The sequence below is a fragment of the Haliotis cracherodii genome, unplaced genomic scaffold, assembly GCF_022045235.1.
Source record: "Haliotis cracherodii isolate W230 unplaced genomic scaffold, xgHalCrac1.p SCAF_24, whole genome shotgun sequence".
Lineage (NCBI taxonomy): Eukaryota > Metazoa > Mollusca > Gastropoda > Lepetellida > Haliotidae > Haliotis > Haliotis cracherodii.
In genome coordinates this window covers 5,725,397-5,752,725 of record NW_027266280.1, presented here as the reverse complement: position 1 = coordinate 5,752,725, position 27,329 = coordinate 5,725,397, and the positions used below count along the sequence as shown (strand labels likewise).

Below are 27,329 nucleotides of genomic sequence, written 5' to 3'. Positions count from 1 at the left end.
CAAAATTTTGGCGAAATTACTATATCAGCCATAACATGATTGAAGTCGAAGAAATCAATCGAATATGTTGAGTGTCATGATTTCTCCATAATGGAAATGAGGCTTTTAAAGAGGTAAAACGTGAATATGGAGGGGTGAGAATCACTGAAACTATTAAAAACTATATCAAATCAATACTCGCCATTATCTTATGAAGCACTAATGGTTCAATTTTGCAGTTTGTGTTCATATTTTAGCGCTGATAGTTTGAGAATTTGCAATGATTTCTCTATGTTGTAAAAGTACGGAAAAGGCAAAAAAGATATACGGCCAAACATTTAATCAATTTAACAGTAATTAGTATTCACCTTTATATAAAATATAAATGCTTGTATAAACTTGTATCCAACTAGGGTTGCAACTTCACAAGACAATATCACTGTCTGAGTAACGATAGATTATATTGTCACATACGTAGATGAAAGTATCACCGACTTCCATGATAGTACCCGTTCATCTTTCGGTTCAAGTAAGTGTCCAAGACAGGATCAGCATCTACTCTATACCTGTGTACATAGCTATTGGCTTGAACCCGTGACGATCCGGGTTACAATTGGTCTTCAGCAACCCAATTAAGATAGGACCATTAGGTTCGGGTGGTCAGCTCGCTGATTTGGTTGATGCATGTCATTGAATCCCAAATGCGTAGATCGATGCTCATGTTGCCATTCACTGGATTATCTTGCTTAGACTCGATTATTTACGGAACGCCGTCAAATAGCTGGAATATTGCTTAATGCGGCGTTATACTAAAACGAAACACAAAAAGGTAGTGTTAGCGACAAGCGTTTACGGTCAAAGGGAGATAACTCTACCGGAAGTGATAATGAATGTGAACACTGTCAGTGTGGGGAAAATCTTACATTGCTAAGTAGCTGGTAAGTAATGGTAAGTGATCGAATGTTTGGTATATGTTCCTAGGCTATCTAATTAGGTTGTGATGATTGTAGAAACGGGAGTTTGAGTCTGGACCTTGAATAAACAAGTCGTGATGTAAAGAGCTATGTTACGATCTGTAACAGTACAAAAGGAGTGAGTGAGTATGGTTTTACGCCGTTCTAAACAATGTTCCAGCAATATCACGGCGGGGGACACCAGAAATGGGCTTCACACATTGTACTCATGTCGGGAATCGAACCCGGGTCTTCGGCGTGACGAGCGAACGCTTTAACCACTAGGCTACCCCACCGCCCCAAAACAAAATGAAATAATGGTGGGTTGAACAGACTGTGTTGCCGATGTTGACATTGATGATTTTAACAATGATGCAGTTGCTCATGGGGGACAGCAGCGCATAAGATCATAAGATAATCCCACAGACTGACTGCAGCTAGGCAACGACATTATGAATTTTAACTGCATTTGCTTAAAACAGGATTGTACAGCAGTAAATAGTGTTACAATCACTTTTTGTTAATATAGACTTTGTTCTTAACTATCTTGTACTTAGGTAACATTTAATCTTTACATGGTAAGTGTATTAATATGACAGAAAACGAAAGAAATACATGATAAACCATTTATTCAAACTGAAGACAGAAATGGTGTGTACAACTTGGCATCTGTTGGCAGAAATTGCTACATATTGTTCGTTGAGAGACAATTGAGATCACAGATGGTTCCTTGAGAGAGACATGGGTCACAGTGGGGTCACTCGCATTGATCACAGATTGTTCATTTAGAGATCTAGCGTCAGGCACAGATGGTTCAGGGAGAGACACCTCGATCACAGATTGTTCAGAGCACTTACCACCATAGACATACACATAGCCTTCTAGCTGAAGACGATGGCCTCTGTGCCCACGCATGCATATGGTCATATGGCAGTGTAATGTATTGTTAAACAATGATTGTCACTGTATTACATTGTTTCTGTTGAGATTCAGTAGAGGTCCGTTGCATTGTATTTGAACAATGATTAGTTGTCAGGAATGTAGTACTATTAAATGTAAGTAGTGGCGAGGACGTTATTATATTTAGATGTTCGAATTATCTGTAAATTCCGGTTGTCAAGCGTTTGAGAAACATGTGGAATATTCTGTGATGTTCTGGTGACACTGGACTGGTCACGCACTGTGTGGAAAGTGCTGGATGCCAGTTAAACTAATTACCCATTGGGCCACCGAGGCAGGTGATGAAGTAACGGTTCACTGAACACATGGTTTGAGACTACGCGCGTCGCCCACCTGTTGGAGCACGTGCAGTACATATTTTAATGAGAGTTATACGAGTACATTGTAAACAGGGGGTATAGGCATCAAATAAAAACGAGATATGTGTTTAATGAAGTAGACATCTGAAGAGATGAGGGTCTATAAGTCGGTTCACGACCTCGATTTCGGTCTTGGTGGGCTGAGGGTCGATGGGGGTAGGCAGAAAAGTACCACATTGGGCCTATCCGACTCGTACTACTTTTGACCTATCGCTGCTCAGATCTTCCTATTCCAATAGTCCCTCGGTCAAGACCGAATTCATGGTCGTGAACGTTTACATAATCTAAAATGAAGCCGTGTCTGGTGATGTCACTCAACCTGGAAACAGGTCATCCTGGCGGCGATGTGGGTGTTTGGACTGGGGTTGGTGGTGACGACAACGAGGCTGAACCTCTCCGTGGCATAGTAGGCCGAGTTGTGGTACTCCTTCTCGTCCTCGGGCTGGACAAGCGTCAGGTATCTGGGAACACACAGCGGTATGTCATCAAGTCTCGTACTTGGTTTGTATTTTTTGTTGTTTCTTTGTTGCTTACGCCGCACTCAGCAATATTCCAGCTATATTACGGCGTCTGTAAATAATCGAGACTGGACAAGACAATCCTGTGATTGACATCAAGAGCATCGGTCAGCTCAAAATTGGGATACGATGACAGGCATCAATCAAGTCAGCAGGCCGATTCCGTCGCTTCTTGCGACAAGCATCGTCGCCTTTTACGGCAAGAATGGGTAGCTGAAGACCTGTTCTACTCCGGATGCTCCAATTTGTAGAAAATCCAGTCTCGTTTTTCCGCTTAAAAAGATGCCACTGAGCGTGAAAGGTTGGTTGGTTTGTTGTTTAACGCCGCACTCGGCAATATTCCAGCTATATGACGGCGGTCTGTAAATAATCGAGTCTGGATCAGACAATCCAGTGATTAATATCATGAGCATCGATCCACGCAATTGAGATCGATGACATGCATCAACCAAGTCAGCGAGCCTGACCACCCGATCCCGTTAGTCGCCTTCTACGACAAGCAAAGTCACCTTTTACGGCAAGCATGGGTTGCTGAAGACCTATTCTATCCCGGAATCTTCACGGGTCGAGCGTGAAAGGTAAAATAGCAGTACATGTTACATCAATGGATCGCTGAAAGGCAGAGATGACACATGGGGTTCGCGAAAAGGGTAAGCGGATCCTGCCCAAACGGCAGCACCGCAACTCACACAATTAGCATTACACGATGAGCGATTGAGAGTGGTGATAAGTTGTCTCTACCTTTCATCCTCCAGCAGCGTCTTGTTCAGAAGGGAATCAAGCAAGTTCTTCTCAACGTCATTCAACCTCTCCACCTCTCCCATGTCACGTGACCCCATGTCAAGCACTAGTGGTTTGCCGAACCTGTACACAGATGACGAGGCGTTTACCGAGGTCACTACTGACTCAAATACAATTAAAATGTGTTATGTATACTCACTGAGGCACCGGCTGTAATAGCACAGTCAACAATATTCCAGCTGTATGACGTCAGCCTGTAACATTTCGTGTCTGGACGAGACAAAGCAGTGATCAATAGTATGAGTAACGTCCAACGCCGTCTGGTAATGATGACGCACAATCGAACAAGTCACCAAGTCTGACCACCCAGTGCTTCAAGAGACAAGCTTTGGTTTCTGGACCTTCCGCTCTCCGGATGGACGCTCTACCACTAGACCACGGAGGTGGACGGAAAAGAACCACATTGGTGTAACCGAGTCCGACCACCCAGGTGCCTCGCGAGACAAGCTTTGGTTGCTGGACCTTCCGCTCTCCGGACGGACGCTCTACCACTAGACCACGGAGGCGGACGGAAAAGAACCACATTGGTGTAACCGAGTCCGACCCCCCAGGTGCCTCGCGAGACAAGCTTTGGTTGCTGGACATTCCGCTCTCCGGGAGGACGCTCTACCACTAGACCACTGAGGCGGACGGAAAAGTACCACCGAGTCTGACCACCAGGTGCCTCGCGAAAGAAGCTTTGGTTGCTGGACCTTCCGCTCTCCGGGAGGACGCTCTACCACTAGACCACGGAGGCGGACGGAAAAGTACCACATTGGTGTAACCGAGTCCGACCACAAGGTGCCTCGCGAGACAAGCTTTGGTTGCCGGAGATTAATTCTAACACCACGTGGGAGCATGGACTGAACAAAGTCTACTTTAATAATAGAGCCTAGTTATTCAGCCAAGCAAGAACTGCCGTAATCCTACTTTATTGGCTGATCTGCGTCTATATACCTGCAAAAATGTGTCTTATCCTACCTACCATTCAAATACTCGATTCATTTTGGTTACTGCACGAGCAGTTTAACCTTGTACCACTGACAGATAAAGTACAAATTTCATATAGAAAGCTGCTAAATGCCGAACTGCGTCCCAAAGCGAATACAATTATATGATTATACTATTTCAAAGCAGAACACCTATAAGATGCAGTATAGCGAATAAGGGCGCGTTACCCGGGCCACAATTTTTTCATGTCGTCTACCAGATGACAACATGTCCGTGAAACGGGTTGCGAGAAAAACTGATGTTGACACTAGATTTATAGAAAACACGCCTCGGGGTCTTGGTTGAAAATGTAAAATGTATTCAACCAAAACCGAGGAGGCGTTTTGCTACCGACTTATAATCCATCGAAACAACAAATACATCTGGCCAGGAAATATTGGCTAAGGGTGGCGGCGTGGTGGCGGTTCGTAAACCGTCGTGCAGATTAAGGTCGCTTGCAGGATTTGCAAAGAATTTGCACCGCCAACTCGATGTCAACAGATATTTTCCAGATATTTTCATGCTTTTAATCAAGGTGCTCGCGTGATTTGATGCACACGATGTAAGACCGTTTTTGGCAATATAGATTTGATTATCGATCAGATCGTCTTGACTGGGCGGCGCCATTTTGTTTGAAACAAATGCAAGTGATACGAGAGGTGGAATCTGATTGGTCCATAGGAGAGGCTTAGAAGAGACATAACTCATAATAACCGCTGGTGGCGCTACGATCGAGCCCAGGAATTCCAGCCTAGTTCGGCAAGGTTTGAAACTGGACTTTTAGTCAGTTAACTCTCTTGCCTCGGGAAGATGATGGTAACAGTGTCTGGCTACTGATCAGAATGTTGTGAATTCGGCTCCCCTCGTCCACGATGAAACATGTTCGCCGATTTCAGAGCACTGGACGTTTGAAACACCAAGTACAAACTTCATCTGCTTCCAAACTCATTTAGAACCAGGAAAATGTAAAACCTCATGTCCGATTTTACTTGGATAAAGTGAAACCCCTTAAAAGACTAACTTAAGAATACGTAATGGTAAATATCCGTGAACGGGTTATAAAAACAGGCGGAAATTATACATGTAGGATAGAACCGCTGTCCACGGTTCCTGGCTATTTTGATTCACACACGGGACTTCATCCCCTCCAGACCAGTAGGCAAATGATCAGGTCACAACTTTTAATTCTATCTGTTTGCATGTGGGTATTCCCTTTCTATGCTAGACCGCCTCCGTGGTCTAGTGGTAGAGCGTCCGCCCGGAGAGCGGAAGGTGCGGGGTTCGATCCTGACCGCGTCATACCAAAAGACGTTAAAAGATGGTACTTGTTGTTACCCTGTCTGACGCTCGGCATTAAGGGGCTAAAGCAAGGACTGGTCGGCTCGGAGAAAGTATACTGTGTCTGAGTGGGGTATTCATGTTAAACTGCGGCATGGTATCTCAGTGAGCTAGCACTATAAATCGGCATTAGTCCGGGCTAGTACAAGTAGCCACACACACACACACACATAAGTGCAATAATCTTGGACACGACGTAAAACCCCATTTCACCTCACCTCACCTTTCTATGCTAATTTACCCCAATAACATTCACGAACTTGGTGATGGCTAGATCACCTATGAGTGAGTGAGTTGGTGTTTTCGCCGCTCAAAACAGTATTTAGCACACGTTTCTATAATATGACTCACCTCAGCGCACCTATCAGTGCTACCCTGAGTTTATCAACACTCAGGTCACCTGGAAGCTCAGCCTGCAGGACGTTAGCATCGCGGTATTTGAAGAAGGTGGTCACGTTTCCCTGGAGGTCAATTATGAGGGGCCATCTGAAACACGCCAGTAAAACATTAAATTAACAAGAGTGTGAAATTAATGCGAACAATGCGAGGGTCCCTTGGTCGTATTAATTAAGTGTCAATATTTAACGCATGAGTGAGTGAGTTTTGTTTTACGCCGCTTTTAGCAATATTCCAGCAATGTCACGGCGGGGGACACCAGAAATGAGCTTCACACATTCGGGAATCGAACCCGGGTCTTCGGCGTGACGAGCGAACGCTTTAACCACTAGGCTACCCAACCGCCCCTTCAACGCATGAAGTCACATCATGTTCCTTGCACATACTTGAAACTGTTACATAACCCATATTTCAAGGCTAACAAACAGTGCAATCTAGCGCTAGGCTAAGTTTTTCTCACTGGTTTGTTTCTTTGAGGTTTAAGATATTCAGCATTATTCCAGCTATATGACTGAGATTTGTAAATAATCAAGTTTGGGCCAGACAATCCAATGCTTGAAATCATGAGCATCGATTCACGCAGTTGGGATACAAATGAGATGACTCAACCAAGTCAGCGAGCCTGACCACCCGATCCCGTTAGTCGCCTCTTCCGACAAGCATTGTCGCCTCTAACGACAGGAATACGTTGCTGAAGACCTATTCTACCCCGGGTCTTCACAGGTTGTTTCGCACTGGTACTGTGTCAAGTGTGGCCAATCTTGTACTCACAAGAACACTGCGTTTCAATTGGTGCATCTTACTTGTTGGGATCCTTGCGGTTGGCTTCTTCTGCCAGCGTACTGAGACCCTTCAGACTGATGGTCGTCACCGGCGGCATGGGTGGAGGGGCGGCTGATGCTGATGCTGATGCCTCACCTGGAGGAAGAATGGAAAAATCGTCTTAAGAACAAACAAGAAATAGTTCCAGCTGGAGAACCACAATTATAACCACCCACAGTCAGAGGACAAAAGCAAACTGCTCAGCCTTGGGAAATTGTGTTAGTTTGTTTAAGGCCTTTGCAGCAATATTTCAGCTGTACGACGTCGGCCTGCTAATAGCTATTAGCGAATAGTGGAGCCTGTGGGGTAGTGTACAAGCACAAGAGAATATCAACAATCTAGTTTCTTCTTTACTGTGAAACGCTAATCTAGGATACTCTTATCAAACCTTTTTGGATCCCTGCTTTCTTTTCCGGGGTTTTGGTGGTGGTACCTTTGGAGGCGGCAGGTTTAGACGGCGTTTTCGAAGTGGAGACTTTTTTGGGAGGCATGTTTGCGTTGTGACAAAACTAGCTACTGTCAAATGTCTCAAGCCAAATGTCCAGCATGGCGGTCGTAACCATAGCTGCGCACAAACAGTTGTATTGGATTTAACACACTTCAATGCACTCCAGTGAACACCGAGGTCAAACACAGGGCTTAGCTATTGCCCGTGAAAGGGTGTACCGATACATTACCAACAAAAAGTGTATTACATCTCAATGCGCGTTATACTTAAGACAATCAATCGTTCCTGGTGTAATATTGCTCTTTTCATCTAGATTAATTCATTTTGAGGACGAACACTTCTCAACATCCAATTGTGTGTATACTTATTTGATACAAGGGCATAACTAGACAAAATTACCAATGGTTATTGTTACGGAGGATTATTGTTTTTTCTTCATGGTAATGGGTTTACTCGTTCCAATTCTATCATGAAGAGCCTCCATGTTAATCGAAACACGCCCTCCCATTGTTGTTATAATATCTAACATTATCTTGACATATTTTGGAATATTTTGTAGCAGCGTGAAATGTTTCATTATTGTTGTTGACGGACAGTTATCTTTATCTGCAGACTTACACATTTTCAATCAGTTTAAAGCCTACGTACAAACTAAGAACATCATTCAGAAGAGATGTGGTGGAGGTACTTATAAACAAATCGTGTTGCTAGTTACACATGCAAAGCAAGTTTTGTTCGTTTGTTGTTTAACACCGCACTCTGCAATATTCCAGCTATATGTCGGCGGTCTGTACATAATCATGTCTGGACCAGACAATCCAGTGATTGATATCATGAGCATCGCTCCACATTATTGTTTGTTTGTTTGTTTGTTGTTTAACGCCGAACTCAGCAATATTCCAGCTATATGACGGCGGTCTGTAAATAATCGAATCTGGACCAGACAATCCAGTGATTGACACCATGAGCATCGATCCACGCAATTGGGATCGATGACATGCATCAACCAAGTCAGCGAGCCTGACCACCCGATCCAGTTAGTCGCCTTTTACGACAAGCATACTCGCCTTTTACGACAAGCATGGGTTGCTGAAGACCTATCCAGACACTCCAGTGATTAGCATCATGAGCATTGATCCACACCTTTGGGATGCGATGACATGCATCAACCAATTCAACAAGTCGGCGATCCTGACCACCCGATCCCGTTAGTCTCCTCTTACGACAAGCATAGTCGCCTTTAACGGCAAGCATGGGGCACCGTTGCTGAAGAATACATTTTGCCCAAACTGCTGTCACATCTCATGTGAACATAAACATGTACAAATATTCTTATGGGTAAGAGACTCGATAACAAATAACCAAAAGAACGTCGTGGTGAATGTATCTTAATGAAGCAAACAAAAATAACAAACATAACTACAAGAGAAGAGAGCAGCTGAATAAACTAGAGTCTAACATATAATTTTCTAGATATTATATGCCTGTAAAAGAACAGTTGTTTCAGATTTATTGGTTTACAATACAATATTAGTTCAATGCATATATGTCTTACACTAGGGCATATAATATGCGAACATCATCTATTTCCTGTCGTCATAGATACTGGATTTCAAATTAATATGCAATATAGTCCACGCCCCTGACGCACTCTGTGGGTGTAATGACATGAAGATTGCATTTTTAAGCAAAACCTGGGAGAATTTATTTTGTTTGTTTGTTCTTTAACGCCGCATTCAGCAATATTCCAGCTATATGACGGCGGTTTTGTAAATTATCGAATTTAGACCAGACAATCCAGTGATGAATATCATGAGCATCATTCCACGCAATTGGGATCGATGACATGCATCAACAAGGCAGCGAGCCTGACCACCAGATCCCGTTAGTCGCCTTTTACGACAAGCATAGTCGCACTTTTACGGCAAGCATGGTTGCTGAAGACCTAATCTACCCCGGATCTTCACGGATCTCCACACCATTGGGATGCGATGACTTGCATCAACCAAGTCAGAGAGCGCGACCACCCGTTCCCGTTAGTCGCCTTTAACAGCAAGTATGGGTTTCATCTGGAGCTTCACTTGTCTGTTACAATGACTAAATGCTACAGTTGATTCGTTATTATCAACATCGTCCCTAGCACAATGATAGTATTAACCGATCCTCTATATATCAGTCAGTAAATGTCCACATAATGATTATTCATTTGTTTGTCAGGTATTCTGTCATTTCTCATTTCTAAAGATTGTTGGCATAATTGTAACAATTGCTTTGTAGAGAAGGTAACACCACAGTGCAGAAGCAAAAGCCGTTAAAAAATATGCGGTACACATCTTAAGCACTAGCCTGAGTACGATATGAAACCCAGAAAACAGACATCATGCTAAAAAATATGAAAGAACAGAGCTGATATAGGCTCCAACTGCATTTAGCAATGACCAAGCTTTTTGTGCAATTACTGTTACAACTGTGTCCATTATTGTCTTTGCTATGTACTTGACAATATTATAAACATTGAATTGCTTCATGTGAACACTGATGGGCCCATCTCTGCTTGGTACCCTAGCCTTATCTCCGGTCTCTTCCATATACCCTTCCCGTAAATCTTCCCTTAACTTTTCCCTAGCAGTTTCAAAGAACTCGTTGTTGTAGGGTTCGTTTTCGTTTTGTTGAAGACAAGCATCAATCATCTTAATTAATGTAACTTGGACATTTCTGATACCAAAGGGACAAAAAGCTTTATTATTTACAATCATATAACGGTGTCTATTATGTGTTAATATGTTTCTCAAGAACTTATCTTGATACACCATTTGTCTGAAATCGTCCTCACTGCCTCTATAAGAATCTCCATGGGTGAAAATAACAATTGAATATCTGAAAAAGACATTGCCATCATCAAGTGCAGACGCAAATGACAGAATAGCTTTCTTCTCCTCTTCTGATATACGTGCAACTACACTGAAGACAAGGACGAAAGCATGGTAACCATCAGGGCTTAACGCAATATAAGAGCCTAAATCACGGAATTCCTCTTCATTTGTATTAGTTATTGTTTTTAATGAAGGTGTATCAACCACGCTGATGTACCTTTTTCCAATGCGAGAGGTTGCCATTGTCGCCTCTCTGGTTACTGGGCTCATAGAAGATCGAGATTCAAACACATCATAGCCAAGAATCAGGTTTCCGAGGGAACTTTTTCCATTGCCTGATTTCCCAAGAAGAAGAATTCTTAACGGAGGCCCATCAGGAGGCGTTGACAAGATGCCCAAAGCTTCCTGCAAACGAAAACCGAATTGTGCGAGGCTACATCGTGAGATAGACGTTTGCAGATATAGGGACTACTTGGTGCTACTTAATCACAATAATAATTGACCACTGCATAAAGGCAGAATCCACAGTTCTTGAAACCTTTTTCAAAATTCACATTGAGAATAATATAAGGAGGTACACTTGGATTGTATTTACGATGACACGACGGACGTACAGTGTATAGAAATTTAATAGAGTAATTCAAGCAATTGACAGTGTGTGAGTGGGTGATGGGGGTTTAACGCCGTCTTGAGTAGGATCACAGCCATATTTCGCGCGTCCGTTTTATATGCGTAGAAAGTCCAAAGTGGCACAGGGGTTTAGTATGACTTTGGTGTAATGCGACGACTGACATAAAGCTAATAACCCAGGTAGAAACTTGGACTAAGCGGGACCTCGCACAGGTGAGGGACGTACCTCTACGCCAAAATAGCGGACACTTGGACGATAGGGTTATCCGTGTCCCTTTCTCGATTATCCAGTGTGTTATATCCCCATTGTGTTATGATAATAAAGTAAATATCGTGGTCCCATTCACAGCAATAACTTCGTATTGAATCCATTGTCAATGACACAACACTACAAGTAGTCATCTAATCAAATTATACAGTTCCTTCACGATTTGTACAAACAGCATGTCACCTTGTTACGTTAATGTCAGCATCAGTACGTCCCTCAGCAATATGGGCCTGAGTTGCCACCATATCCAACATTCCCATTGCCCTTTCTCACTGTTCCAATGTTAATCGAGGCATGACCACTTTTGGCTACTGGATGTGCCAATGCCAAAAGAACATTTTCGTACCCGTTGTATACCAGATTTCCAAACGGGTATTTATTCATTGGTTGTACCTTTTTCCGAGCACTAGGCGCATTTTCACCACTGGAAGACGGCCAGATACGGCTCATTCACCAGTGAAACAGATTCGTAACGGCGACGGTGACGGCAGCAACAGCCCATTAGCCAACGCACAATACGTACTACATCGACTTCGTGCTGCTAGAATCCGAGCGTATCCTCCTTTTATGGGAATGGAACTGACTGCTCAACATCAACGCCTGAGATTGCGATGGGCGAGGCAGGTTCGACGCTGGCAAGTGAAAAATTGGCGTCAGGTGCTGTTCACTGATGAAAGTTAGGCCCCATACTGTAAGACTGACTCGGAACTTTCTTAACCAGCAGAACATTGACGTTTTGCCCTGGCCTGTCCACTCACCCGATATGAATCCTATATAACATCTGTAGGACCATCTTGACAGACAGATTAGAGCACGCCATCAGCCCTTCGTCAACAGACAAGAATTGCAGCAGGCCCTTAGAGACGAGTGGCAACGGATTCAAGTCCACGTCATCGATGAGGCGGCGTATCACAGCATGCATTGAGGCAGCTGGAGGTCATACACGCTATTGAAGGCAGCTGTGTCGACAATGAACTTGTAGTGTGTCTGACAATTTTTTGGTGACATTTCAGACAACTTTTGAAAATGAAATTTCTTACCCCACCATTGTTTACCTTGAGCTGACATTACCTGTGATTGCACAATTTCATTCAACCTGTGGTTGATCAATCATTTGTTACCCCTCCCTATATAACATTATAATTCACAACTAAACCTCTATTTTTTTTTCGATCATGGAACTCGACCTGTACTTTCTTTTGTTTACACTAACTTAATGATACAACTTACCAGTGTCGACTCTTTTGCCAAAAGGTGATACACTATGGAAATAACCACAGCCAGCACAACCGTCATTACTGCAGAGGACAACATCTTGCTCTGAAAAGTACAGAAAACTGTGGACAGTAGGGCTGTATCACTGCACTGAATGTCGGAAGATATCTTGAGGTGGCGTTTCAGAAGCGGTAGTATTAATAAAGCTAACCTGCTTGACATGGATTTATTCATCTAGGTTGTTTAGTTGCATCGTGTTGTTACAGTTGAATAAAGAAGCCTTCATACACTATTAATAAAAGCATATCCTGTCCTACCGGTAGTAACCGCCACGATAAGCAGAAAAACGTAGGTGTTTGTTTCTTGTCTGACGTCTGTTGGAAGACCTTGACCACTGAAAAGATATAAAATAATCCAGGGCCACAAAGGAGATACGCGATGTCAATGGACTGCCTAATTACTAATTTTGTAACCCGTGAAGACCCGGGTAGAATAGGTCTTCAGCAACCCATGCTTGCCGTAAAGGCGAGTGTGCTTGTCGTAAGCTTAAGAGGCGATTAACGGGATTGGGTGGTCAGGCTCGCTGACTTGGTTGACGATGTCATCGTATCCCAATTGCGCGGATCGATGTTTATTATGTCAGTCACTGGATTGTCTTATCCAGACTCGATTATTTACAGACCGCCGTCATATAGCTGGAATATTGCTGAGTGCGGCGTTAAACAACTAATATACAAACTAATTTTGTTGTGAAACATGATAACATACATATCCGGCGTTACGGACGAAATCTGAACGGCGATTCCTTGTAGCTCAAACCTATCTCAAATACCAGCTAAATCAGACATATCCATTGTGCAGCAATTATACTCATTTGGCACACATGTTTTACCTTGGCGAATTAATCAATTCAAGTGTGTGGGTGATTTGGGTTTAAATTAACGCTGCTTTGAATACTATCCCCGTTATACCACGGCGTTCTATTAAAACGATTTACGGGCATTCGACCAGGAAACATCTGTCTGGTGTAGTTACCGATAACGATTAGAATATGGAGGTTATAAGGTGGATGAATGAATGAAAATCAATCTGTCTGCAGTAATTACTGTTATGATTAGAATATAGAGGAAAACACAGGCGTTTGTAACGCAAAATATAGCAGCTACAAGATATATGGTCACACCCATCGTTAGTATACTGTGTAAAAAGAAAGGGAAATAACGAGGCCACGTCATTAAGTTCGTTCGAGGACGAATTCAACAATGTCACCTGTCAATACCCTATCAAACTATACACTCATTTCATGCCAATACATGAAGCTACACATTGAGACGTAGATCAAGAAAATCGAAGCCATACTTTTGGAGATCAAAATATCATGATTTTTCGAATCGAACCAAAATCCCTGCTCAGAATTTGTCCCGATAATTTACTGATTTTTTTTGTCATTTGTCCGGTACACGAAGACCACGAGACAACGCGGCCATCGTCATTTGTTCCGCGACACATACTTGATGGTATAATGCGTTTAATTAATTCGTCAACCCTTTGTCGTGCACCGTCGGCCATATACGACCTTGGCGTTGACGCACCCTGCACTTAGTGAGTTGGCCTCGTAGATGCCATTCTGTGTGCTTTACAAGACCCTGTGGAGGCGATAAGACGTATGTCACACTGACCTGGCAAGGGATATCTGTCTAGTGTAGTTGCTGATAACGATGATGGGATTACAATGTGGAGGTGAAAAGGCGTATATAACACTCGCCTGGCAAACAGGGCAACCGACGTGTGTATCCCCAAACAGGAGCAAAGCGAAAGTAGCGTTTTTGTCATTAGGTACGTGGAAAGCTGGTGACAGCCGGAGAAACATAAGCAGTTATGTGATATATCGATTTTGGAATTGCATGTGTTATCAATATACAACTGTAATGGCTTCAGTTAGTTATTGATATTATCTAACATGTATACTATTCGCCTTTCTTTCGGCGAAGGATATATATTGTGTACTATCGACTGGGATGGATCAGCATTGAGGAGACCCAAAGGCAAACCCCTTTCCATAACCAAAAGAAGTCCTTTCTAAAAGCAGTATCCATTGTACCATTCCGACTATATCATAAGCAATGTTTATGAATCACTATCAAATAGTGATGATATCAGGTGTTCACGAAAAGATGGACGTATCCTGCCCAAACATTGTTTCAAAATTTAACTCCCAATCCAATCAGCCAATCATCTAATCCAATTTGTAAGATGCCGTTGTTTAAACCTCTCCTGATATTTAGATTATTAAAAATACTGGATACTGATATTTATAATGCCATTGAACTTTCAATCATACTTGTCTTATTATTAGTGATAGGGGTGGTGGGCTAGCCTTGTGGTTTAAGCGTTCGACCGTCACGCCGAAGACCTGGGTTCGATTCCCCGTATTGGTGTCCCCCGACTTGATATTGCTCGAATATTGCTAAAAGCGGTGTAAAACCATACTCACTCACTCACTTTTATTAGTGATATAGGAAAGTAGAACATTGGTAGGTGGCGCTGTTCTGTGGCGACAAGCACAGTCGGAAAACGCTCTAAGATGTTATGCTTATATGCTTATTTTATTTTTGTCACAGCAGAGTTATTTACAATGGGGAAAAGGACAACTATCACTCTGATTTTGATGATCGTGTCATTTGTGTTGTTTTCTCAACATTTCCTTCTTGTCAGTGCAAACAGAGTTGGTTGATCAAACCAACATGGCGGCCACCGTGGCTACATGTAACACCATACCAACCACTCAAGTTTAGTTGAAACACCAATGTCAGTGACTTGCATAAAGAATGACCCTCGGAATGCTCACGGGACGAAAGGACAGACTTGATCCAGGAGGTAAGGAGGTAAGAGAGGAGCACTGAGGCGAAGAATAAGATCACTCAAAACCAGACCTCCATTACCAACTATTATTGTGGTAGATGTGCGTCCTTTGAGGCGCCAAGTTAACGATCAAGAAACCTCTGAGAGGTTCATGTATGAATTCTGAGGAACCTGCATGCCTTCTTTGTTTCACTGAACATGGATTACAATTCAGTATATTTAGCCCCTTCTTAGAAACCTGGGATAAATTATGTCTATTGTTTCGTGGGTGCATTGCTATCGTGGAATGACCGCTCACTACTGATTATCCAACACGTATACTTGCTGATCAGAGGGAGGTCCATACTGAAGATTTATTAACTTGTCCCTTTCTGGTTGTTCAGGTTGTTTATTGACCTGTCCTTCACTGGAGAGGTTTTACCAAGAGATTTATTTTTTACCAACAGATTTATTAACCTGACCCATGGCGCAAACCTTCTTGGGGTAGCGGATTCGTTCTTGAAAAATAAATCAACACACACGTTTCAACATTTATTCTTAGATGCCATAAACCATGAACCAGTTCAGCTGAATGTGACACAAATGTTCCGCGAAGCGTCTTCTTTGGTTGTCTCTCGCAAGTCGTGATCAGAGACAGTTTCACTGGAAACGGCTGGTGGCGGTGCTGCAGATGACGGAATAGCAGTAGCAGTAGCATCATCGTGGCAGTGGCAGTAACAGACTTTTTCTGCTTTCCCCACCATAGATGATGTCCGACACCTGCAGTTTCTGATCTTCGGATGTCCGTTTATCGGTGCGCACAGTTTCGCTTCGATGGCCTGAAACATATATGCTATCGATTGTACGTTTCAAATGATAACACTACTCCAAAATAGTTGCCCACAAATAATTTATATGATATCTTTGCCACCAATTTGGAAGTAAAAATATTTTTAAAACTTCAATCCATAAAATGTTGCTTTACCTGTCTGCTCTCAAATTAAAAAAGTTGCCCATCAACGTTGGTTCTGTATAGTCTGGTGGCGGATGTTGCCCTGAGAGAGTGATTTGTTCGCTTTCCCTCGAATCCTGCATTCCGACACACTCGCTTGATTATGCCTTGAAGGGTGTTGTGTCCTGCTGAACCATCTGTCTGCCTTGGGTTTCGCTAATGGTTGAGTAGTAGAAAGCGTCCATTTTCTGAACATGGGTTAGAAAGATGTCCTCGTCGCTCATCGTGTTCACGGTAGAAGTGGGTGGTTACTGAGGGAATGCGCACGTTTAAAAAGAAGCTGGTCACGTGACATAACAATTGTAAAACCTCTCACAAGTATCGGCAATCTGCACGTGCAGTGCGTGATAATCCGGTCAGCTAGGATATGTTTGGTTACGTCCTAGTCACGTGACATGCCAATTGTAAAACCTCTCCCAAGTACCAGCAATCTGCACGTGCAGTACTTGATAATCGGCACATGCATGATCTGATCAACTTTCTATAACTTACGTCAGTACAGCGAATCAAAACGTAGTTCTCATATACTCGAATTTTTCAGGACAATATAAAGCAAATGTTGGCATTTTATTGCAACAGTTTCCCCACGGTTTCTAACCTAGATAAAACACTCCTCCTCGGTTATGCTTGGGGATGTAAAACACTCGGCGATCGGGGATCGGAAATGTAAGACCGAGGGCGAAGCCTCGAGTTTTACATCACCAAGCATAACCTCGGAGTCGTGTTTTATCCTATACATACAAGTAAAAGTTAAAACCTGTTAAACCAACATTAAAATCGGTGAAATCGTGGATAGCACATTCTCTTTTTCAATTGAAAGGGTGTTTTGATTGTACCGCTTGGGACGTGTTCGAGAATTCTAGCACTGGCGTAGCGAGCCAGGAGCCAGGAGACTGTAGCGAGTACAGGATGCCACTCTTACACTGTTTTACAATATGAACAATTTAAACATCTTGAAACTTCCGATTCATTCGTACGAATCTTGTTTGTTGCCTTATCTGCTTTTAATAGCATACAACCTCATCTGCTTATGCAAAAATGACCTAACACGTCTTTTAATTCAACAATGATAAAGGTATGGAGTCTTCTCGTGAAAACACTTTGTGACTGTAAATGGTATCAAATCATTTGTGGCCTTTACATCTACGGGTGTTCCCCAAGGTTGTGTTCTCTCTCCTGTATTATGTATTAAATTTTGAAATACAAATGACTGTATCAGTAATTCTAACAACCGTTTTACCCGTTTAGTTAGCAGATGAGCAATGCATTGTTTGATAGGCATCACTTAGAAGTTGATGGATGACAAAGTAGACACAATTTATGGATAACTTCTTCACACGGTAAAGGCGACGTTTCGGTATAGATCCTTATACCGATGTCAAACAAGACTTAGTATTGTCTTGCTTGACAACGGTATATAATTCATTCCGAATATCAGTTTTTACCTTCTGTCCGCCGACTGTGCTTGCCAATGCTGAAATCAAACATGGCCCGGATATCATTCATACCAGCCTGTATTAGTCTTTTAAATGTTTATCTGTTTAATGACTTTTAAAAGCTCGCTGAACACAAATCTTATCTTTCGATATGTTTTACTCTTTGTTACATCAGTGTCTATATGCTGTGTCGTCCAACAATACAGAGATATAGTATTATCGCATACTGAGCTTATCTTCCACTCGTTGGCAATTATATGCACATTACACTAGTAGATAAAAGCGACAATACCCTTTTCGTTGTCATACGAATTATCTGCGAAAACCAGTGTCGCTTGTACGGTTCCGACCATTCTCATCTTCCCGAGGCAAGAGCGTTAACTGAGTGAGTGAGTGAGTGAGTGAGTATGGTTTTACGCCGCTTTTAGCAATATTCCAGCAATATCATGACGGGGGACACCAGAATTGGGCTTCACACATTGTACCCATGTCGGGAATCAAACCCGGGTCTTCGGCGTGAAGAGCGAACGCTTTAACCACTAGGCTACCCGACTGCCCCCGAGGCAAGAGAGTTTACTGACTGTAAAAGTCCAGTTCACTCTCTTGCCTCGGGAAGATGGACCATATTAAGAGCATGTGTTTATAATAAAACCAGGTGTTCGCGAATTTGTGTACCTTGATATTAATATTTAATCACGCTCCGTACAATGCGGGGCGAGATACAAAAATACAGGTCTGTCTCATTTTTCTTGTCAATCACTGTCGTGATTACAACTTCAAAACGCAAATACCTGTCCTCTCAGCTTCATTTGTGCTGATTTCCATCCGCCTACGAACAGTGGAACCAGTTTACCCTTTGCCTGAGACATCAGACATTGTGTTGAACTTAATCACAGAGTTAAGAACCAACACATTTATTGAACCTGTAGATGCACAATCGCCAGGAGTATTTATGGACCTGGACTAACCCAACAGGCGTATTTTCACTCTTCATTTCGCTCGGCACAATTCAGAAGAGTTTGTCGAGCTACAATGCCTTTTTCTGCGTCTCAGAGAAGTGGTGGTCAAGGTTGGTACGCTTCGTTTCATCCTTTCACGTCATACCATGTTATCATCCATAGAGGGTTCGTCAGAGTCCATGCAGACTGATACATAACGGTTCATTCCTCTGAAGTAGAACGGGCGAGGGATGTACAAAGTGGAAATGTAATGGATCAAATTGACTCAAACAACAGGCGGTCAGTGTGATTACAGGCAATAGAGTTAATCAATGAACGAGGACGAATAAAAATCGAATTAGTATATACTTCAACATTTGGTCGTACGTCAATACGACAGTATATCAAAATGTACATAATCACCAATGTACTTCTATATCATTGTATATGACATTAAATACACTCGAGGGAAGGACTATATATGGACATCCCGACGTAAAAGGTTAACAGGGTCAATTATTTGATTTTAAGGACATTAAATAGCAGTACAAGCAACAGTAGCGGTGGGCGTAACAACAGTCACGTGTTGGATTACCTCCCTTTCCAATAACGGATTACCTCCCTTACACCATCAAATGCATTGCTCTTGATCGCGGTCTCATGTTGCGTTCGGTTTGTTTGTTGTTTAACGCTGCACTTAACTATAGTTAAGCTGTATGTCTTCGGTGTGAATGATTGCATCTAGATTAAACAATATATTATGAACGAATCACCGGGTGTGACCGACAGATCAATTATGTCATCTCGTACAGCAAACAGACGTTGCTGGAAGCATATTCTAACTCGAATCCCCAAAGCTGTTTGTTAATTTTTCGTATGACTTTTTCATAAGAGCAACTGACTACAATGCATTCCAATGTGAAAATAAAAGAAATCCTGGGGATGTTTTGGGACCGCTATATCTCACTTACTCACACACTCACACACTCACTCACACAAAAATGGGCCCAGGATAACCCAAGTATTATATTCTAATCCAACTATTCTATTATTGCCTATGCATTGCAAGTGTGCCAGATCTGGATTGCAATATTGAAATCACAAATCAAGTGGAGGTGGCAGCATCGGTCGCGGAGAGCCCTTGAATGGGTGACTGCGTTTCGGTAGCTTCGGAAGAGTTTCTTGGACTCCGGTCCTGCCCCACACTGAAGCACATGCAACACATGCGGTGTCTCCTTGGGCAAAAGACTTTGTTCCAAATGTGCCTCTGTTCACCTAATAGTGAGTGGGTATGACGAAGTTGTCAACCTAACGGGCAGCATAGGTTGCCAGCATATATATATATGCGTTGAATGTGGCAAAGATCATTTCAATTATATCTACAATATAGTTATTAAAAAGAATTGGTTGTATTTTTTAGATGCATGCTGACTTTGTTCCAGGTGAAATCATCTTGGCCTCTTTTGTCCGCCAGCTGGTAACCTGTCTTCTGGCTGCCGCACCCATATATTTCACACTGTTGGTTCGTATCCGAAAGTGTCGGTTTATTTTCGTTTCCAGTGTCCGTTATGTGTCTCTTCAGAAAACTCTGGACCAACGACGCTGAAACGTATCAGTCATGTTCCCACCATTGATGACACCTAATTTGCCCATGACATTCGAATCCAACTCTCAAGATGGCCGCCACAATGCTAGTTTCATGACTCTATTTGTATGACACTACATTTGTTCATTTGTGACCACTCGTGGTAATCTGTGAAAGATGATCATTTTATTCAAGGGGTTTTGTCTCGGTGCCAACGAGTAAACCAAAATATATCATCAATTTGTGGAACTACTCTGAACATAGCTGTATATGTGGCGCCTTCAGCATGTTCTCTAAAATGTCCAGATGTTGACATACATGTCTCTCCTTATGCATTGGGCAAATCATTCAGTATAAGTGTTCAGAAAATATTTGAATATCCGTGGTGACTTTCCTGGTTGTCTTTATAACTGTTGACCACACATCCAGGTGAGCTACAGTACATTGTCACTCTGAGGATTGTATTCCATATATTATATATTCTCGTACTGATATTCATGTCATGTCTGAAAACCAAAGTGCCCATAAGCAGACTGAGGGTCACAAACAATGCATTTCATCACTAAATACACAATATAGGTATATATATATATATGAAGGTATTACTTGTCACACAATTTTCTTTCAGGTGAGCTACAGTACCGTGACTATTGTATTGTATATTGAATTTCTTCTGATCCTTCACATCTTTCTCTGTGAATGAAGCATTTCAACACTAAATATACTATGGGTATATATGAAAGTATTAAGTGTCACACAACTTCCTTTCAGTATACGAGTGGCGTCCTACATACTTATAACCATGACAACTTCAGGGAAAACTGCGACTGGGTAAGACAGCTACGTGAAATATCAACATAAAAAACACCATTGATTATCAATGATTATATTTGTACTGTAGTTATTGGATATTGGAAATACGGAGGAATCTGTTGTTACAAATGGTCATTATTTGATGTGAATGTCAGCGCTCATTGAAAAGGGTACTTTGGGACCAAGAACAAACGGTGGACGGTTCAGAGATAAGTTGGAGATTTGTTGGTCGCTTCCATATATTGGAATATTTGTTTGGAGCAGCGCGTAGTGCAATTCGAAATGATATAGTCTGGGTCTGTTTCAGTACTCTTTGTCTGGCTGATTTATGTCGTAACTATGGAATGTGGCTTGTTTAAATGGTGTCATTCGTGTACACTCCAGTCAGGGGTTGCATCAAAAGTATATTTGACACTGTCAGCACTAGACCGCCAAACGTTTTCTCATTCTTAACAAACAGAGGAGCTTTGTGTGATTGAGCGTTGGGCAGTCAGTAGGGATGGGAGTGTGGGAAAATATGTTTTTGACCTTTGATGTGGGAAGCCTGATTCGGACGGTTTGCTGGTAGTAGGTTATTGTTGAAGTCATGTAAATGGACTATTTTGGGTAGTAGTTTACAAATTTCATCCGTAAAAAGAGTGATTCATAATAAACTGTCACCGTGGTCCTTTTAAATGTGTCTGGAAAATGTTTCATAATTTGTCTGTAAAACAACCAGTGTACAACAGTTTATTATTTGTATCGGGACCCCGAATCCGAATATGCGGGAGCTACAATAGTACAAGTATAAATAATAGTAACAGGAGTCATCATGATTTCAGGGATGCCGAGAACACCTGCCGGAACTTCCTGAAGGCTGTCAGCTGAACTTACTACTCGTGGGAAACGTGGGCATGGTAAAAGTGCCCTGGGAAACTACATATTGGGGCAGGACATGCTCCACCCACAACAAGCAACAGGCGGATTGATAAGAAATGCAGCAAGTTCAGCATCTAACAGAGTGGGTGAGCGGCAGATACTGGTTGTCGACGCGGCAGGAGTTGATATACCATCAGGACCAGACTTTGATGAAGATGACCCATTAATGTAGGACCCGGTGGATACCATGCTAAAATCATAGTCATCAGTACCGTTGTTAATATCACTGAAGAAGATAAGGCAGCACTTCTGTACCTTCCTTCACTTTTTGGTAAACGTTTTTTCAAATATGCAATTTTCATGTTCACACATTGCGATAAATACGCAAGAAGAAATTCCCTTATGGAATCAGCCTCTGGCCAGGCTGTTTCAGCACACTTTTTACCTACGCTTGATCCGGAAATTAAGCACATTATAAAAATGTCAGGAAAGCGATCCTTCTTTGTGGACAACATGGACAGGAATTTGTTTAACCAACGTCTTTTATTATTCAGTCTGATTGAAACTGTAGACACACTTGTGGACAGGAATAAGGGCAGTAATTATACGAATGGTGATTTTAAAGCTGCCCGGGAAGAGATTTATCGTCAACAAAAGCAGTTGGCTGATGAAGCTGAACGGGCCAGGCAAAACAGTTGGGAGAAGAAGCGGAACGGAACAGGCCAAGAACGTTTGCAGAAGAAGCTGCTGAATGGGCAAAACAATTCCCATTGGGTATATTTTTTGCGTTTTTGTTGTGCGTTGGTGTGGGCATAATGATAACAGCCGTATCCTGTTTTTATCAAATGTTGTGAGCCTAACGCCGTTCAACAATGTAACCTACGGCTCGTGATAAAACATGATTAGTATTTCAAGAATTGTCAACTGTCAACATTTCATAAAAGTGATTAGCATCATGAGCATTGATCCACACCATTGGGATGTGATGACATGCATCAACCAATTCAACAAGTCGGCGATCCTGACCACCCGATCCCGTTAGTCTCCTCTTACGACAAGCATAAATGCCTTTTACGGCAAGCATGGGCACCGTTGCTGAAGAATACATTTTGTCCAAACTGCTGTCACATCCCATGTGAACACAAACATGTGCAAATATTCTTATGGGTAAGAGACTCAAATAACAAATAACCAAAAGAACGTCGAGGTGAATGTATCTTAATGAAGCAAACAAAAATAACAAACATAACTACAAGAGAAGAGAGCAGCTGAATAAACTAGAGTCTAACACATAATTTTCTAGATAGTATATGCATGTAAAAGAACAGTTGTTTCAGATTTATTGGTTTATCTAAAATATAATACAATATAAGTTCAATGCATATATGTCTTACACTAGGGCATGTAATATGCGAACATCATCTATTTCCTGTCGTCATAGATACTGGATTTCAAATATATAATATGCAATATAGTCCACGCCCCTGACGCACTCTGTGGGTGTAATTACCTGAAGATTGCATTTTTAAGCAAAACCAAGGAGACGTTTTGTTTTGGGTTTTTCGTTCTTTAACGCCGCATTCAGCAATATTCCAGCTATATGACGGCGGTTTTGTAAGTTATCGAGTCTTGACCGGACAATCCAGTGATTAATATCATGAGCATCATTCCACGCAAATGGGATCGATGACATGCATCAACCAAGGCAGCGAGCCTGACCACCCGATCCTGTTAGTCGCCTTTTATGACAAACATAGTCGCCTTTTACGGCAAGCATGGGTTGCTGAAGACAAAATCTACCCCGGATCTTCACGATCTCCACACCATTGGGATGCGATGACATGCATCAACCAAGTCAGACAGCCCGACCACCCGTTCCCGTTAGTCGCCTTTAACAGCAAGTATGGGTTGCTGAAGACTTATTTTCACCTGGAGCTTAACGGGTCTGTTACAATGACTAAATGATACGGTTGATTCGTTATTATCAACAACGTCCCTAGCACAATGATAGTACTAGTATTAACCGATCCGCTATATATCAGTCAGTAAATGTCCACATAATGAATATTCATTTGTTTGTCAGGTCTTCTGTCATTTACAATTTCTACAGATTTTTGGCATAATTGTAATAATGTTCAAAACAATAGCTTTGTAGAGAAGGTAACACCACAGTGCAGAAGCAAAAGCCGTTAAAAACTTTGCGGTACACAACTTAAGCACTAGCCTGAGTACGATATGAAACCCAGAAAACAGACATCATGCTAAAAAATATAAAAAAACAGAGCTGATATAGGCTCCAACTGTATCTAGCAATGACCAAGCTTTTTGTGCAATTACTGTTACAACCGTGTTCATTATTCTCCTTGCTATGTACTTGACAATATCATAAACATTAAAATGCTTCAAGTGAACACTGATGGGCCCATCTCTGCTTGGTACCCTAGCCTTATCTCTGGTCTCTTCCATATACCCTTTCCTTACCTCTTCCCTTACCTCTTCCCTTAACTTTTCCCTAGCAGTTTCAAAGAACTCGTTGTTGTAGGGTTCGTTTTCGTTTTGTTCAAGACAAGCATCAATCATCTTAATTAATGTAACTTGGACATTTCTAATACCAAAGGGACATAAAGCTTTATTATTTACAATCATATAACGGTGTCTATTATGTGTTAATATGTTTCTCAAGAACTTATCTTGATACACCATTTGTCTGAAATCGTCCTCACTGCCTCTATAAGAATCTCCATGGGTGAAAATAACAATTGAATATCTGAAAAAGAAATTGTCATCATCAAGTGCAGATGCAAATGACAGAAAAGCTTTCTTCTCCTCTTCTGATATACGTGCAACTACACTGAAGACAAGGACGAAAGCATGGTAACCATCAGGGCTTAACGCAATATAAGAGCCTAAATCACGGAATTCCTCTTCATTTGTATTAGTTATTGTTTTTAATGAAGTTGTATCAACCACGCTGATGTATCTGTCTGCAATACGAGAGGTTGCCATTGTCGCCTCTCTGGTTACTGGGCTCATAGAAGATCGAGATTCAAACGCATCATAGCCAAGAATCAGGTTTCCGAGGGAACTTTTTCCATTGCCTGATTTGCCAAGAAGAAGAATTCTTAACGGAGGCCCATCAGGAGGCGTTGACAAGATGCCCAAGGCTTCCTGCAAACGAAAACCGAATTGTGCGAGGCTACATCGTGGGATAGACGTTTGGAGATATAGGGACTACTTGGTGCTACTTAATAACAATAATAATTGACCACTGCATAAACGCAGAATCCACAGTTCTTGAAACCTTTTTCAAAATTCACATTGAGAATAATATAAGGAGGTACACTTAGATTGTATTTACGATGACACGACGGACGTACAGTGTATAGAAATTTAATAGAGTAATTCAAGTAATTGACAGTGTGTGAGTGGGTGATGGGGGTTTAACGCCGTCTTGAGTAGGATCACAGCCATATTTCGCGCGTCCGTTTTATATGCGTAGAAAGTCCAAAGTGGCACAGGGGTTAGTATGACTTTGGTGTAATGCGACGACTGACATAAAGCTAATAACCCAGGTAGAAACTTGGACTAAGCAGGGCCTCGCACAGCTGAGGGACGCACCTCTACACCAAAAGAGCGGACACTTAGACAATAGGGTTATCCGTGCCCCTTTCTCGATTATCCAGTGTGTAATATCCCCATTGTGTTATGATAATAAAGTAAATATCGTGGACCCATTCACAACAAAAACTTTGTATTGAATTTATTGTCAATGACACAACACTACAAGTAGTCATCTAATCAAATTATACAGTTCCTTCACGATTTGTACAAACAGCATGTCACCTTGTTACGTTAATGTCAGCATCAGTACGTCCCTCAGCAACATGGGCCTGAGTTGCCACCATATCCAACATTCCCATTGCCCTTTCTCTCTGTTCCAATGTTAATCGAGGCATGACCACTTTTGGCTTCTGGATGTGCTAATGCCAAAAGAACATTTTCGTACCCGTTGTATACCAGATTTCCAAACGGGTATTTATTCATTGGTTGTACCTTTTTACGAGCACTAGGCGCATTTTCACCACTGGAAGACGGCCAGATACGGCTCATTCACCAGTGAAACAGATTCGTAACAGCGACGGCGACGGCGACGGCAGCAACAGCCCATTAGCCAACGCACAGTACGTACTACGTCGACTTCGTGCTGCTGGAATCCGAGCGTATCCTCCTTTTATGGGAATGGAACTGACTGCTCAACATCAACGCCTGAGACTGCGATGGGCGAGGCAGGTTCGACGCTGGCAAGTGAAAAATTGGCGTCAGGTGCTGTTCACTGATGAAAGTTAGGCCCCATACTGCAAGACTGACTCGGAACTTTCTTAACCAGCAGAACATTGACGTTTTGCCCTGGCCTGTCTACTCACCCGATATGAATCCTATATAACATCTGTAGGACCATCTTGACAGACAGATTAGAGCACGCCATCAGCCTTCCGTCAACAGACAAGAATTGCAGCAGGCCCTTAGAGACGAGTGGCAACGGATTCAAGTCCACGTCATCGATGAGGCGGCGTATCACAGCATGCATTGAGGCAGCTGGAGGTCATACACGCTATTGAAGGCAGCTGTGTCGACAATGAACTTGTAGTGTGTCTGACAATTTTTTGGTGACATTTCAGACAACTTTTGAAAATGAAATTTCTTACCCCACCATTGTTTACCTTGAGCTTACATTACCTGTGATTGCACAATTTCATTCAACCTGTGGTTGATCAATCATTTGTTACCCCTCCCTATATAACATTATAATTCACAACTAAACCTCTATTTTTTTTATCGATCATGGAACTCGACCTGTACTTTTTTTTGTTTACACTAACTTAATGATACAACTTACCAGTGTCGACTCTTTTGCCAAAAGGTGATACACTATGGAAATAACCACAGCCAGCACAACCGTCATTACTGCAGAGGACAACATCTTGCTCTGAAAAGTACAGAAAACTGTTGACAGTAGGGCTGTATCGCTGCACTGAATGTCGGAAGATATCTTGAGGTGGCGTTTCAGAAGCGGTAGTATTAATAAAGCTAACCTGCTTGACATGGATTTATTCATCCAAGTTGTTTAGTTGCATCGTGTTGTTACAGTTGAATAAAGAAGCCTTAATACACTATTAATAAAAGCATATCCTGTCCTACCGGTAGTAACCAACACGATAAGCAGAAAAACGTAGGTGTTTTTTTCTTGTCTGACGTCTGTTGGAAGACCTTGACCACTGAAAAGATATAAAATAATCCAGGGCCACAAAGGAGATAC

General features: G+C 42.1%; 3 protein-coding genes and 1 pseudogene across 3 annotated transcripts; all 4 read right to left on the bottom strand.

Moving 5' to 3' along the window:
• Positions 1-2,508: 2,508 nt before the first annotated feature.
• On the bottom strand, positions 2,509-7,586 carry LOC139472484 (IQ motif and ankyrin repeat domain-containing protein 1-like). Its single transcript, XM_071254961.1, has 5 exons — positions 7,484-7,586; positions 7,077-7,191; positions 6,229-6,363; positions 3,511-3,633; positions 2,509-2,712 (listed from the first exon to the last, which is right to left on the bottom strand). Exons 1-5 carry the CDS (start codon positions 7,584-7,586, stop codon positions 2,562-2,564), a joined length of 627 nt encoding a protein of 208 aa, XP_071111062.1. The 3' UTR covers positions 2,509-2,561.
• Positions 7,587-9,879: 2,293 nt separating this feature from the next.
• LOC139472483 (uncharacterized) lies at positions 9,880-12,751 on the bottom strand. The gene is made up of 2 exons (XM_071254960.1): positions 12,545-12,751; positions 9,880-10,821 (listed from the first exon to the last, which is right to left on the bottom strand). The coding sequence occupies exons 1-2, from the start codon at positions 12,749-12,751 to the stop codon at positions 9,922-9,924; spliced, it is 1,107 nt and encodes a 368-aa protein (XP_071111061.1). The 3' UTR covers positions 9,880-9,921.
• A 3,203-nt stretch (positions 12,752-15,954) lies between these two features.
• On the bottom strand, positions 15,955-16,606 carry LOC139472240 (uncharacterized; annotated as a pseudogene).
• A 7,662-nt stretch (positions 16,607-24,268) lies between these two features.
• On the bottom strand, positions 24,269-27,116 carry LOC139472227 (uncharacterized). The gene is made up of 3 exons (XM_071254604.1): positions 26,910-27,116; positions 24,506-25,180; positions 24,269-24,469 (listed from the first exon to the last, which is right to left on the bottom strand). The coding sequence occupies exons 1-3, from the start codon at positions 27,114-27,116 to the stop codon at positions 24,269-24,271; spliced, it is 1,083 nt and encodes a 360-aa protein (XP_071110705.1).
• Between the last annotated feature and the right edge of the window lie 213 nt (positions 27,117-27,329).